The 14718-nt window shown below is 40.2% G+C and overlaps 2 protein-coding genes across 2 annotated transcripts in view; both read left to right on the forward strand.

Annotated features, from left to right (window-relative positions):
* Window positions 1-14718, forward strand: part of LOC125315459 (putative disease resistance protein At3g14460) — a 707586-nt gene that overhangs the window by 117104 nt on the left and 575764 nt on the right. The gene's annotated exons all lie outside the window — the stretch shown is intronic.
* On the forward strand, window positions 10137-14197 carry LOC115734158 (GRF1-interacting factor 1-like). Its single transcript, XM_030664768.2, has 4 exons — window positions 10137-10623; window positions 12193-12269; window positions 12946-13030; window positions 13487-14197. Exons 1-4 carry the CDS (start codon window positions 10543-10545, stop codon window positions 13892-13894), a joined length of 651 nt encoding a protein of 216 aa, XP_030520628.1. The 5' UTR covers window positions 10137-10542; the 3' UTR covers window positions 13895-14197.

Genomic DNA, 14718 nt, shown 5'->3' on the forward strand with positions numbered 1-14718 from the left:
CGGCGCACCACATATTTGTGAGCCCGATTCGAACGCACCGTCGAAAGACAGGGCTCAGCTCTGAAATCTCACGCGATCTGGGGTTAATTCTCCTTGACTTTTGCTTCAATCCCGAATGTTTTTCTTTGTCTCGAAAAAGTAATCAACATCCACTTTAGTCTCAAATCTGCGCGTACGTCCAATAATCGCAATTGGTTTATTGAAGACTATCAAAAACACTGATGAAGATGCGGGTTCTGATAATAAACCTCTAACGGTCCCTGAAGTTGATAACTTTGAAGAAACTAAAAGTGTTTTTTGACGTGTGGGCAGATTTAGAAGTAGAGTGAAAGTTTGAGAAAACAGTCCAGGACAAAATTGGTATCGTACCTAAAGGACGGGAGAGTTCTTCAGGGAATTAGTCGAGCTCACATGCATCAGATGCACAAAATTCTAACCTCTACCCCACTAAACAAATGCATTTTGGGCCAGCTGCTACCTTTTATTTCACTGCACTGCAGAAAATTCTTAAAATTAATCGCTTGTATCACTTATAAAAATAAATGAACGTAATATGTTTTCATCGTACACAAACATATTTAAACATAAATTGTTATTGATGATAAAAATATTTGTTATCGATTGTTTATATTAAGCGATATAAGCAATTATTTGTAGAAAAATATTCTTCAAATGACTTATTTTTCAATAAACAAACGGAACCTAAAAATCAAAAACAAGAGTTGCATAATAGCTATATGGAGGTCATAGTTTTTTACCTGATGTCAAATTTTTATTGTCGGGATTTCTGCTAGTAACGATGTAGAAGCGGGGTTACCAAAGAACACTATTTTACCATCAATCTGCTTTGTGGTACACTAGCAATTTGGTACACCGAGTGTTTTTTTTTTTTTTTTTTGGTAAGGTAAGTATGTATTGATCTTTCAAAAGGCTAGATACAAAAGATACCGGACACAGAAACCATGAACTCAATACGGCACATAGTGTGACGTGAAGAGTTCAACGGTGAACCGGTCGCAAAATACACCCAAGCGAAAAGAAGATGACCTAGAAGCCAACAAGCTAATGGAGTAAAATAAAATAAAGCTACTAGCAATTTGGTACACCGAGTGTTTTGTACGTTGTAATACCAATAATCAAATTATTCGCCTAAAATGTTTGTGTTATGCTAATTCTCTATATTAGGGAACATATTTAAACATAGTAATTCTTGTTTGAACGTGAAACTGGGTGACTTAGATATCTACGGAATTCATTATTCTCCCTACAATGAACAAGATTTTTTTATCCCCAATCTATGCAATGAGAAAAGTTGCCGTGCCGGCCTCTCCCAAACATTCGAGTAAGTCCTCTATTTCGCTCACTTTCTCCCTTCGAAACCCCAAGTTCACGTTCTGCGGTCAAAAGCAAATTGCTTTGCTGCTGGACATTGAAGACCATCTCAGTCGGAAAGGAAAATCGAGCTACCCAAACGTGAGTCGCGATGGAGTCGGGTCACGAAATCAGGCTTTCACGTCTGAAAACCTACCCCGAACTCGAATCATTGCGTGGCTTTTAAAGCAAGGCTGAGCTTCGTACGGCCCCAAGGAAGCCGAAGGACTTAATTGCGGTCGACCGATAAATCTAGCGAGAATCGCTATGTCAAAGGGCATGTAGTCAAAAACCATTCATAGAATGATAAACCGTTTTTCTTTTTCTAGTCAATATCGCGAAAAACTAATTGTTGGTTCACCAAACCTAAAGCTGATACATACGAGACACGTTTTACTCTCTATTAGCTATCGTCAAATTTTATCAAGAAATTATTGAGCTGGATGACACATGACGATAACACAACTAACATGGCTAGTAGAAGGGTAAATATATTTGTTCGCATGTGCTTTTGAAGGAGGAAGGGCAACAATCTTCAAAACATTAAGCTTTATGAATCAAACCCACCACCGATAGAAGGTTTGTTTAGATGTACTTGAAAATCTATTTGTTCATCTCCCAGAATACCATGGAAACTTGTCGGGTTAACTCAGTTATTGCCACGTGTCATCTGGCAAGCAATTTCTTGGTAAGAAACTAATGGAGGGTAAATATGTCATGCGTGTACTAGCTAGGATTTTTCCGTCGTATTAACCGTTTTCTGTTTTTTTTTTGGGGGGGGGGGGTTGGTTGCTCAAGCGTCCGCGTTTTTTAAAAAACAAGAGACTTTTCCCATTCGAGCTTTTGAAACCGCGGCTAAATCGAGTCAACTCGCACAATTGACGTCTCAACAAAGGCCACTAACTTGCCTTGTATATATATACATATGCTCATGCCACTACTACAAATTCATTCCATCTCCTAACCTAGGACTTGAAGGCTAGAAGAAACCCTAGATTCCATCTCCAAAATGGGTCATGATCATATGAATCGCATCTTCACAACAACCATTGTTTTCCTGGTTAGCATCCTCTTCATTGTTTCAAGCAATCTCGACCTCACCCTCGCCGCGAGACCTCTACCGGAAGAAGAGTGGTTGAAGAGCATCGGTGAGTCGCTCCAAAGGGGGCCTGTGCCGCCGTCGAACAGCTCCTCCTGCACAAACATCCCCGGGCAGAACAGTGGCCAGTGCACTTTGAGCGGTATGAACATCGCGGGCCGTGTCTTTGCTCAACGACTGGGAAGCTCTTTCCCACCGGCCGCGATCACAAAAATATAGGACGGCAGATGGCAAAGCTATACGGGACAAGATTCAAGCTCTTGATGTACGGTTTTGGGACCATGCCAAGCATGCAGATAGCTAATTAAGCTAAGAGATCAAACAAAAGTTCAGTTATGGTCTTCAACCCTTTGGGTTTCCTTTAAATTTTTCAACTTTGTCACTCACTAAAGGGAATTAATTGTTTGTTCATTGCTTCCTCCCATCATGTGATCTTGTGAGTTCAGTAAAGATCTCTGTTCACGAAACAGCATGGCGAAAAATTAATTAGAAAATGAAAGCAAGAGAACTTTCGAACCCTGAAATTTTTTTTTTTTCCAATTAAGTGTTCAAAATTTCAAAATTTACAAAATCAAGTTTCTGAACTTCACAGAATTATTTTAGTTACATCAATTCAATTCCAAATCAGTTAAACAGAGTCAAAGAAATTCGATCATGGGATTTAAATGAATTCCAAGATTTGAATAGACAAATTAAAAGTTCAGCAATTTGATTGAAAAACAAGTACAAACTCAAATATGCAGAGTAAAGTTCTTACCCAAAAAGGAATGATGAACGGCAGGTAGGACACTAAATGCTGTATTGAGTTTAATACTTTAACAGGGAAGAAAAAATGTCAAGGTTGAAGAAAGAGTACAAATGTTTTATTTTGTGATGTTAGAAAACTCTCTGGATCAAGTTCGGAATTAGCCCCGTCTTGCTACTTTAGAGCCTTTGTCATAATTAAATTGTTCACTGAAAGATTTGGAAACATATTAATAATCTAAATTTACATATTACGAAAAAAAAAATCTAATTAACCTCAAATGATGTTAATTATTCACTTGTTAGGGAAAGCTATATACTACTTGTGATCGGTCGTCTCATATCTTAAATTCATAATATGCCTTGTAATCTCAAAACGCAATGTTTATTTTTACACGGTAAACTTCCTTCCGTGCCTACCCTTCGTAGGAGGAACCGATCCCATGTGGATAAAGGTTTCGTCGTAACGATTAATCGTAAGATCTCACGTGTGAAAAAAGTGGTCCAAATGATCGATTAAGATAAATTTGTCTCAATAAACGAAAATTACTCCGGTAAAAAAAAAAATCCGGCCATAGAGAGAATGTGAAAATATCAATTTCCCACTGTTCAATGAGTACCAACTTTCCAGAGAAAGCATTCAATATTCTATCCACCACTTAGCCGCGAAAGTAGAGTCTCCACAAGTGTCAATTCCATGGGGAACATGAAGAAGATGAAAGCCTCCCTCTTTGCCCTGTCGCAGCTTCCTTCTGGTAGGGCAGGAGAGGGAATGCAATCTCGTGATTGCATTAAAGATTGCAAAGAACGCGACATGTGTATTTTGTCGTGAACCCTCGCTCCATCGAAGGAACCCTCCGCCGCATCGGATATTTGTGAGCCCGGTTTGAACGCACCACCGGAAGACAGGGCTCAGCTCCGAGATTTCACGCGATCTAGGATTAATTTTCCTTGACTTTAGGTTCGATCCCGAACATTTTTCTTTGTCTCGAAAAAAGTAATCAATTTCCACTTTAGTCCCGAATCTGCACGTACGTCCAATAATCTCAATTGGTTTATTCAAGATTATCGAAAATATTGATGAATGTGCGGGTTCTGATAATAAACCTCTAACGGTCCCTGAAGTTGATAACTTTGAACAAATAAGAAGCGTTTTCCGATGTGTGGGGCGGATTCAGAAGCAGAGCGAAAGTTCGAGAAAACAGTCGGAGACAGAATTGGGATCGTACCTAAAGGACAGGGGAGTTCTTCAAGGAAGTAGGCCCGTGATCTAACGGAGCAAAACGAGTCGAGCTCACATGCGTCGGGTGCACAAAATTCTGCCTCCGCCCCCACTAAACAAAGGCATTTCGGGCCAGCTATCACCTTTTGTTTCACTGCGCTGCAGAAACGAAGTCTCGTATGTTGGCGGTGGCACCCGCTTCTATGCGCTCGAACTTCCACCGCGATGGGCCATGCCCCGGTTTTAGCCTTTTAGCTTTTCATCCTTTGCCAATCGATGCACCCACGTACGATGTCTGTTAATAAGGGAGCGAGTTGATTCATGATTGAACAGGGAAAGAGAGAGAGAGGAGGAGGCAAAAGAGGGGTAGAAAATGGTGGGACAGAAAGCTTAACAGCCATATTTGTCTTTGCTATCTCTCCATAGCCATAGCTCAAAATAGTATGTGGGATGATTTTTTTTTTAAGGATTTTTTTTGCCAAAGTGGTAGATGAAATTCGACAAGTTAAACCGATCGATTTAAATTGTTCGGCGAAAGATTTCGAACTTGGTTTGAAATTTTGGTTTTTATTGAAGGGTGACCGTGCAACACTTGCTACACAAGCATCTAAAGAAACTTTACGGGTTATTACTCTCGTGTCTTAAATAGTAATTCTTTTCAATCAAGCATAACAAATAGGAGTGTTTTTGGGAAAATTCTAAATAAGAGCTTAAAGTCCCTCATTTTTCTTAAATAAAAGTCTGAAGTGGATATTATTTTAAATAAGGGTTGAAAGTGACATGATGTTCTCAAATATTGACTTGAAGTGCATCTTATTTTAAATAAGAGCTTGAAGTAGTCATGTCAAATCTCAAAAAAGGCCTGACCTCACCAGCGATCAAGGGTATTTTCGTCTTTTTATATTTTTTGTATATTATTTTATTACTTTCTTTTCCCTTTTAAATTTTCATGAAAAGGAAAAACTTGAAAAAGAAAAAAAAATGCTAAAATATTTTAAAAAAGAACAAAACAAGAAGGAAAAACCCAACCTTTCCTGCTTGTGGCCGCCACCACATCGATGGTGAGGTCGTCGACACCTCGGCGAGTGATGGTGGCCCTTGCTAGATCAAGAGAGGGCTGCAATCCTCTTTGAAATCTGGGCATGGGTTTGCCGGCCCTCACCCGGGTTTGGGCAAGGACGCCGCTCGGCGGAGGGTCGTGGCACTCCTCCGAACCCGGGTGAGGGCCAGCGCCCATCGCCCCCAACCCTTGCCTAGATTTGGAAGAGAGTTGCTACCCTATCTTGGTTCTGACTAGGGCCGTCTGCCCTCGTTGAGGCGTTGGCGACCTCTTTGGTGGGAAAACAATCATAGGGGGTCCAACCCACCCGTCCCACCTGAATTTGTTTTTTTTTTTTAATAACTTCTAGGTTTTTTTAAAATTTTAATTTAATTTAATAAAAACTTAGATAAAAATTGTTTTTGGACAAAAGTCCCCTTGATCGGCCGGAATATTTAGCTGGCTGACAAGATCAAACCTTTATTTGAAATAGCCATAGCCACTTTAGCCATAGCCACTTTAGAGATTTATTTAAAATAAATTTCACTGGATACTCTTATTTGAAAAAAATGAGCATACTCCAAGTTTTTATTTGAAATTTTGATAATTTTTTCATAGATACTACTGGGAAAAATTCTAAATAAGGACCCGACATGCTCTAAGTTTCTCAAATAAAGGTTTGAAGTGGACCTTATTTCAAAAAAAGACCCGAAATACTCTCTTTATTTCAAGAAAAGGCTCAGCCAAAGGGCATTTTCGTCTTTTACGATTTTATTTTTTTTTATTTTCTTCTTTTTTTGTTTTCCTTTCTTTCCTTTCTTTCCTTTTTTTTCTTTTCTTTTGTCCTTTTCCTTTTTCTTTTTCTTTCTCCTTTTTTCTTTCCCCTTCCCTAGTCAGTGCCGCCGACGGGCAAGGGCTTTCCTCATGTCGGTGGGGATCGCCCTTGCCTGAGGCCAGCAGATCGTCGGGGGAGGAGAAAGAAAAAGGGAAAATAAAAAAAATGAAAACGAAAACATAAAAAGAGAAAATAAAATGGAAAAAAGTTTAAAATGGTAAAAGATGAAAATATCATTCGATCAAGCTCTTATTTAAAATATATATAAAAAAAGACACTTCGAAATTTTTTTTTAAAATAAAGTTCACTTTAAGTAGTTATTTAAAAAAATTAGATCATTTCATATCTTTATTTGGATTTTTTTTTTCTACTAGTGGGAGAGTGGGGACAACAGGCATATCTCTCGAGCAAGCAAGCAATTATTGAAGTGGTGGGAGACCCAAGCCAAGGGGTGAGTGAAATAGTGCTGGTGAAAGGAGGAGGAAAGGACTGACACAAACAATAAAGAAGGTCGCGTGGGAGCTGCAGGGCAGGGAGGGGAAGTCGTATCATGAGGCATCACAGCAGCAGCAGCAGCTGCAGCACTGTCGTTTCGATGGAATCGAAAGTCTGGAGTACACACTGCTATGGAGACACCCCAACCACCCATCATGCTCGCTCCGGCGGGAGCATCACCTACCATTCCATGCTCTCGTCGTCATCCTCCTCCTCCTCCTCCTTCTTCAGTGATTCATGCCATGATGATTCTATCGAACATTAGAGGGTGCATCGATCCCGATCCAATCAGAAAATCCGATCGGATCGAATCGAACTGGTCAGTTTTGGTGATTCTTAAGAGATCTGTTTTCGGGGTTGGTGGCGGATCCTAATTAGTAAATTATTCTTATTCTTTTAATGTCGGGAAACTCCCACTCATAGGGGATGTCAGAAACCAAAAAAAAAAAAAAAACCGGATTCAGTATCGGATGGACAGGTAATTGATCGTGCCTAGTCAGATTTTGGGTTATAGGGTGGGAACTTGTCTAGAATCTTACGTTGCAAAAACACGGTTCGAGGTAATTAAGCCCGTCATTTTATATAGTCAGAATGATACATAATCATATATACACCAAGATTATAAAAAATTAAAATTACTTTTGCTGTAGATCCATTATTATCTCACTACTAATTGAACTATTAATATCGGTATTATTGCAATTTTTGAGTCAGCTTATATTATTATATGACATTGAGATTGTTGAGTTTTTGCCAAGAGTCGGCGTTTTACCCCTCTCTTTTTTTTTTTTTTATTTCCTGATTTCTCTGTTTTTTTTTGTCACTTTTTTTTTTGTTCCTGATTTCGTTCCCCTTTCTTGCTGTCATGTTTTTCTCTCCTTTCTAAGATTCTCAGGCGTCTTTCGTAGCACGTTTTCTCTCCTTTATCAATATGGTTTGCATTTTTCCCACCAAATAACTACTCCTGCTATTTTCTGACCAATATATATATATATATATACCCGTTTTGTTTATTTTAGTTAATTCGAGATAAAATTGGACGAAAAGTAGAGGAGGAAAAAAAAGAATAAAGAGTAGACGAAAGCTGATTTAAATTCCGAATCGAACCAAACCAAATCGAGAAGAGAAGTCCAATCCTCTTGGCTTCCAAATTACGATCCCGTTTGATCTTACTTCACTTTTCCTTGACCCACTTTAACTTGGCATAGTTTAGTTTCGTGTCCAAACCTAGGATCATCAGGCCGACCTCACACATTGCAAGGTCGACCCAGCATAGCGAGCTCTAAATGAGACTTTATCCAAAGCTCACTTAAGAACTATAAGCAAATATCAAACTCAAGGCAGATGGTTTTTTTTTTTTTTGGTAAGATAAATAATTTGGTAGATAAATATAAGTATGATTAATGCAACTGTAGGAAACGGGGTTTTTTTTTTCCTACGGGGAAGAAACGAGCCCACCCAATAGTAGCCGTTCGAAGATATTATGGAGTCTACCTTCTCTACCGTCATCCTCCTAAATTGAAAGAAAATATTTTCCTTCCTTTCTTATCAAGAAATATCCCCGAATTCAGACAAAGCGTTTTAAAGTCTTGCTTGGGACCATATGAGTATGATCAATGCAACTTGAGGATTTTTTTTTTTTTTTCCCTGCGGGGGAGAAAGAAGACACCCAACCTGTTGTTTCCCACTTTTTGAGACACGAATTGGGGCTGTCCACAGCTATGAAATAATGGTGAAATGCACAGGTTCGGTCGTTGTCATTGTTGGGTGGAATGCAACATGGTCCTTCCGATGATTCTGTGGTCCAACAAAATCCTCACTTGCCCCCACTCCAATTTGACCCATTTTCCCCTCACATTGTCATCTCACACACCCAAAAAACAAGACAAGATTCCATTAAATATGACGAAAAATTAGGTACCTCCTTTAATAAGGGCGGGACTATTTTCACGCCCTTTTATACTTCGATCGCGATTCTAATTAATCGAACACGATACGCCGATCGAATATAAACTCGTGTCAAGCCATAGGGTATAAGAGAACGGTGCTTCTTTTATTTGGCTCTCGTCCAATCATCTCTGTCGTTTCTATTCCTTTCTTATTCTTCTTTGAGATCATTTGTTCTTAGCTCCTTCATCGATGAACTAGAGACAATGAAATATAAGTCAAAGGGGAAAAGATGGTAGAAGATATAAAACTCTTTTACGGAGCAGATTTTGATATTATAAATTTAGGATCGCTCGCTTGTGTACAAAAAAATTTTAAATTAATTCGATCGACCATCATCGTCGATTACCTTGGTAGAAAATCTTTCGTGGCCCTTTTTTAATTAATTCATCCAATATGATCATCCGAGAAATATTTCTACTCGAATTGAGTACATGAAAACCGCCTCGTTTTGCTGCACAAAAGGACCTCGTATTCATAAGTTTCTCATAATTTTACCTTATTCAATTTACAATTTTGTAAAGACTTTCTATATCTCGGCAAAAAAAAAAAAAAAAAAGGAGCCATTGATGATTAACGAGGTCTTCTATTTTTAAGCTTATAATTACCTAATGAATTTTTACCATGGCTTGACTTTTTAAGATATTATAAAGGGTGTGAGTCGTTGTAATACATTATAAGTAATTATAAAAGGTGTTACCTTATGGGCTTTGCACTTGCTCCTCACAGGACTAACGTGCACAGACTTTGTGGATTCGCCGGAGACCGGCATCGCATCATCCTCACAGGGCTAACGTGCACCAAAACCGCGGACAGACCTCCACTGAGGTCTTCTTAGAATGGGCGAGTCTATCACGGCGACCGCACCGAAGAGACAATCGGAGAAGACGCCCCCCTTTCTCCGGGGGGGGGGGTCTCGCCACAAAGTTCATCTTCGGACTCGCTCCTAACCACTCGAAGGGAAATCACCAATCATTTCGATGGTAATTGCACTTTCTTTTCACTAATAGATGGGGGTGTCGAATCTAACAAAAATTTCGAGCACCAGCACTCTCGATCACGTGTCTAATTAAATTCATTAGATGCGTCGGTCCTCTCAGATCAATTCACATCATAGTATAGGAATATTTACTGGGACCGGAATCTATCGCAACCGTTGATTTTGTGGGGTTTTTAAGCGAGCTTTACACGTGGATAAAAAAAAAATATTGACGGATTCGATCCGGTGGCAAAAAAAAAAATTATCTGTCTGGACATAGTCCTTTTATTTTATTATGTGTTGAGCAGTAAAACTGGGGTTCAAAGATGCTCTCCTCTCCTCCTCCACCAAATTTCTCGTTTTCCACCCAATCTCTCTCTCGCCCATCACGTGACTCTCCGTTGTATAGAGAGAGAGAGAGAGAACAAAAGAACAAAGAAGCAAAACCCCCCAAAGCCTCCATCTCCATCCCGTGCACGTTCACCCACAGTATCCTTCCCCTTCTCTCTCTCTCTATCTCAATCTCTCTCGCTCTGTGCTCGCTGTCTCGGTTTTTGTCTAGCATCTGTGCATGAGTGGTATTGTCGTTGCTTGTTTCGGAGCAGAGAGTAGAGTGTAGAGACAGAGAGGGGGGCAGAGAGAAACAGATAAAGATCGGAGGCATCTCCTTTTCCGCTCTGGTTTTTCCCTCTGCACAGAGAAAGTTAGAGAGAGAGAGAGAAAGAGAAGAGAGGTGGGGTGGATGACCGTGGGTGTTTTGAAGGGATATATAAAGAGGGAGTCTTGAGACAGGTCGGTTGTTTTTTAAGAAATGCAGCAGCACCTGATGCAGATGCAGCCCATGATGGCCGCTTATTATCCTAACAACGTCACTACTGATCACATTCAACAGGTCCTTCTCCTCTCTCTGTGCTTGTGTGTGTGTGTGTTCTTTCTTTCCTATTCATTTACCCCCTTTTTGTTCACTTCTCGTCTTCATTTTCTCCGCAAAAATCTCCTTTTTTGGCTTGTACCCTTTTGCTCCTTTTCATTTTTCTAGGGTCAGCTTGTTCATTTTTTATTTTTTTTTTGTGTTCTGGTACTTGTTCGATCTTTTGTCCTTGAGGTGTTTTGCAATATTGGGTATTTCCTGTTGGTGGGTCTGATTGATATTTGCTTGATGTTTTTGGTGGGTAACCTGTGCTCTTGTAATCAACTTGCAACTCCTATCTCTTTGTATTGATTGAGCTAGCTGAGTAGTGACTACCGAGGTTAGGTTTAGTTCGGTATGTCTCATCATTTATCTGGACATCTATGTTTGTGTTTTTGTCCCTTAGACATCACTCAAAGTTGTCTCTGGGTATTTTAAAGGCAAAAAGACCTTTTTTTTTTGTCTGGGTATATTAGATGATGGGTTGATAAGGACGATAGTTGTAGTGTGTTTTGTACTTGCTTGTTAGCAGTCTTATGTTTTTGTCTGGGATATTGATGTTAGCAATTATCTCTAGTTTTATATATACTGTCGGCTGGGTTGTTGATATTCATGCGTCTGCTTGAGTGTGATGGAAATTTTGGCTTTCTCGTGTTGGTGATGATTGATGAACCATTAAAATATTTGCCTCTAGAGCTAGAAGATGATCTTCTTTGTTCTTTTTGGTACCTATGCTTCACATGGTTCATTTGCATGACTTTATCTGTTTTGTTAGTGCCTATTTCAACCGCATGGTTCTTTGCATCAACTTGGGATCTTTCTTGTTTGGTGATTGACCGATAACATAGCATTAACATCTCTGGGACTACAAGATTTATTTATGAAAGCACCTAGTTCTTCGGCCGGTACATTTGTGATTTTGTCAGCTGTTTTTCAAAGAGATGAGAAAGTGTGTTGGTGGAAATGAATTGGATGCATCATAGTTCAGACAAAGCAGTTGCTGGGTTTCTGTGGAAACTAAATTTATTTAGCTAGCTGATTTGCTTGGACAAGTGATGGCCCAAATGGACAGATGACTATTGAAACTCTGAGATGGCTTGGCTATATATGATAGGATTGAGCATCAGTTCATCTCAAATATGTGTGATGTCCAAAGCAATAAAAGCACAAGAAATAGTGAGCATGTTTTACTGGGACGTCATTGACGATTAGGTCTGCATGGACATATTACTATTCTTCTCAGGTACATTTAATTGACATATGTTGTGCCTCACATATGCAAGCCTTCTTTCCATAAATCACTAATCATAGATTCTTATGCATCTTTTCTTGAAAAGAGCAGCTGATAATAGTTGGAAGATTTTGGGAGTCTATCTGACTATGAAACAGATACATATCTTTACCGGTGGAACTTCCCTCTTATTTCCCACCACTCTCTCTTTTCTTTTCTTTTTTTGTCAGCATGGAAGCTTCCGTTACATAAAGTGGTTTTTACTTGTCCATTCGGTTATAATTGGGGTGCTTATCTTTGCTTATTTGAAATATTTGCAGTATTTGGACGAGAACAAGTCACTGATTTTGAAGATCGTTGAGAGCCAAAACTGTGGGAAGCTGAGCGAATGTGCAGAGTGAGACTTAATAACTAGATGTCCTTTAACTTTTCTAATGGTTTTGCTTATTCCATTCAGTCAGCCATGTGTATTGCAGCTCGGGGTATTTGTACACGTTTTTAATCCTTTGCACATGTGAATCTGAACATTTTGGAAGTCTTTGTCGGGAGAATAAGAGACACATTTATTCTCGAGATAGATTCTTGTGACTTCTCATGTCTTGCTCAAGTTCTGTAGCTACTCAGTTTTATTACAATTATCACGTAAGATCGTGATGTAAAATTGATGTTTCATATCAATTAGTAGGACAAGTTTTCCTCAATATGAACTATAATTATTATTTCTTCTTCGTAATATGCTTGCATTTTCACACATTTACTCTTCATGGTGGGTTCTTTTGGAAAGATATTTATTTGCTTATTTTAACTTTCAAAGGCTCTCGAAATTATCAAGAACTTCCTCAAGACTTTGGTGGATCAGTATTCATCCATGAAGGCTTGGCCTCCTGTATTCTTGTTTGTCGATATTCAAGAGGGGAGCTGCGTTTTCCACGCTTTAGTTATGGCTTAATATCTGAGTTGTTAATGGTAGAAGTAAGCTCACCTGATTATGGGATGCATGCAATCGAAATCTTTTTCAGTTGTGGAACTTTGGCCAATGGTAGATGTAAGCTCATTTTGGTTGCATTTTGCAGGAACCAGGCTAAGCTACAGAGAAACCTTATGTACCTCGCTGCTATTGCTGATTCTCAACCTCAGCCGCCGAGTTTGCATCCTCAGGTTGGTACCTTCTCCTTTGTGAGAATTCAGTATGTAGTCAATGCTCCTTTAAGGATTTTGCAGATGAGCCTCCGGACTGAGAAAACTAGATGTTTTGGTGGGTGCTTTGGTTTCCTAGGAACTATAAATTTGTCATCTTTCTTCCTTACTGCGGTATCCATGTTGCACGCGTACTGTTCTCTTTCCTGTCTTTTGAAAGTACAAACTACAACTGACACTCTTCTGATGCTTGCAAGATCCTCATTTCTTCCTTCACTATAACCTCATACCCTTCTTGTCCTCTGGCCACAGATTCCTAGATGTACCAAGATTTGTCAATTGCATCCTCTTGGCCCTAGTTTGACAGCCGAGGCATCGAGATTGTTTTCACTTCTCTGTCCTGTAGTGTCACTGTTCTAATTCTGCATCTGCTCCTTCCAATTTTACAATCACTGACCCTCTGTTCCTATCCAGCAGTTTCCCTCAAGTACCATTGCACAGCCTGGATCATACTATATGCAGCACCAGCAAGCTCAGCCGATGACCCCACAGTCGCTCATGGCCGCTCGATCTTCCATGCTGTACACCCAGCAACAACCCTATTCCTCGTTGCACGGCCAGCCAAGCATGAGCTCCGGCGCTAGCTCAGGGCTGAACCTTTTGCAAAGCGAGAGCGGCCACTCGGGAGGTAACGGGGCCCTCGGAGGTGGAGGCTTCCCCGAGGGCTTGCAGGTTGGTGGGAGGGGAATGGCGGGTGGGAACAAGCACGATCTGGGGAGTAGCAGCTCGGGTGAAGGGCGAGGTGGCGGCTTGGGCAGTGGCGGCCAGGGTGGAGCAGATGGCGGCGAGACCCTCTACTTGAAATCGGCGGACGACGGTAATTGAGTGAGGGTGCCAGCGAGACGAGCCAAATGGGTCACTTTGTTTTGATCTCTGAACTTTGGTGAGGTAGGGAAGCTAGAGGGCTAGAAGAACTTTGCTTCTTTTTTGGTTTTTTCTAGTTCCATTGCAATGAAAGTCTTGAATCTTGCAGTCTGTTGAAAGGGGCAGGCTATGCACTTTTATTTCAGCGTATCATGTAAATTTTGTAGGACAAGAGTTCATAATGTTTGAGAAGTTGTCTGACCATCCACGAAACCCATGTGCTTCTTTGGACAGATCCAAATGGGTGGATTTAGTTCCATAATCGGCTACCCCGAGTTTATGACTCCATATATCAGCGAAGGATTTTGCTATAGAGTGCCTTTAGACTACTTGTTATGCGTAACAGGTGTCCCGAGATACTCGGCAATAGGACGGAATCTTTTTGAAAGGTCAAGTTGGCGAACTCTTTAGATTGATCAAAGCCTGGTTGTATGGATTAATAGCTACAGGAAGCATGGATCAGCAGCTCCAAATTGACCAGCTTAGACGATTGTCAAAGATTATCACTGGTTCATTCAATGTGTTTGCCTATGAAGTAATTGTTCTTCTCCTGGTCATTACAGTTAATGCTCTCCGATCGCTTAATTCTGGATCCGCTGATTAATTTTGCTTTGTGGGTGTGATATTTTCTTTACTTTCCTGGCAAAGTATCTGTAGATAAGCGAGATGGTGCAAGTTCTTGGAGAGAAGGAAAGGGTATAAAGTCGCATGATGCAGTTCCCTAATTTGATGAGTGATAACAAAGGGCAAGCATCCTTGGACCTGCGTAGGTCCTTAAAAGGCTC

The sequence above is a fragment of the Rhodamnia argentea genome, chromosome 6 (assembly GCF_020921035.1).
Source record: "Rhodamnia argentea isolate NSW1041297 chromosome 6, ASM2092103v1, whole genome shotgun sequence".
NCBI lineage: Eukaryota > Viridiplantae > Streptophyta > Magnoliopsida > Myrtales > Myrtaceae > Rhodamnia > Rhodamnia argentea.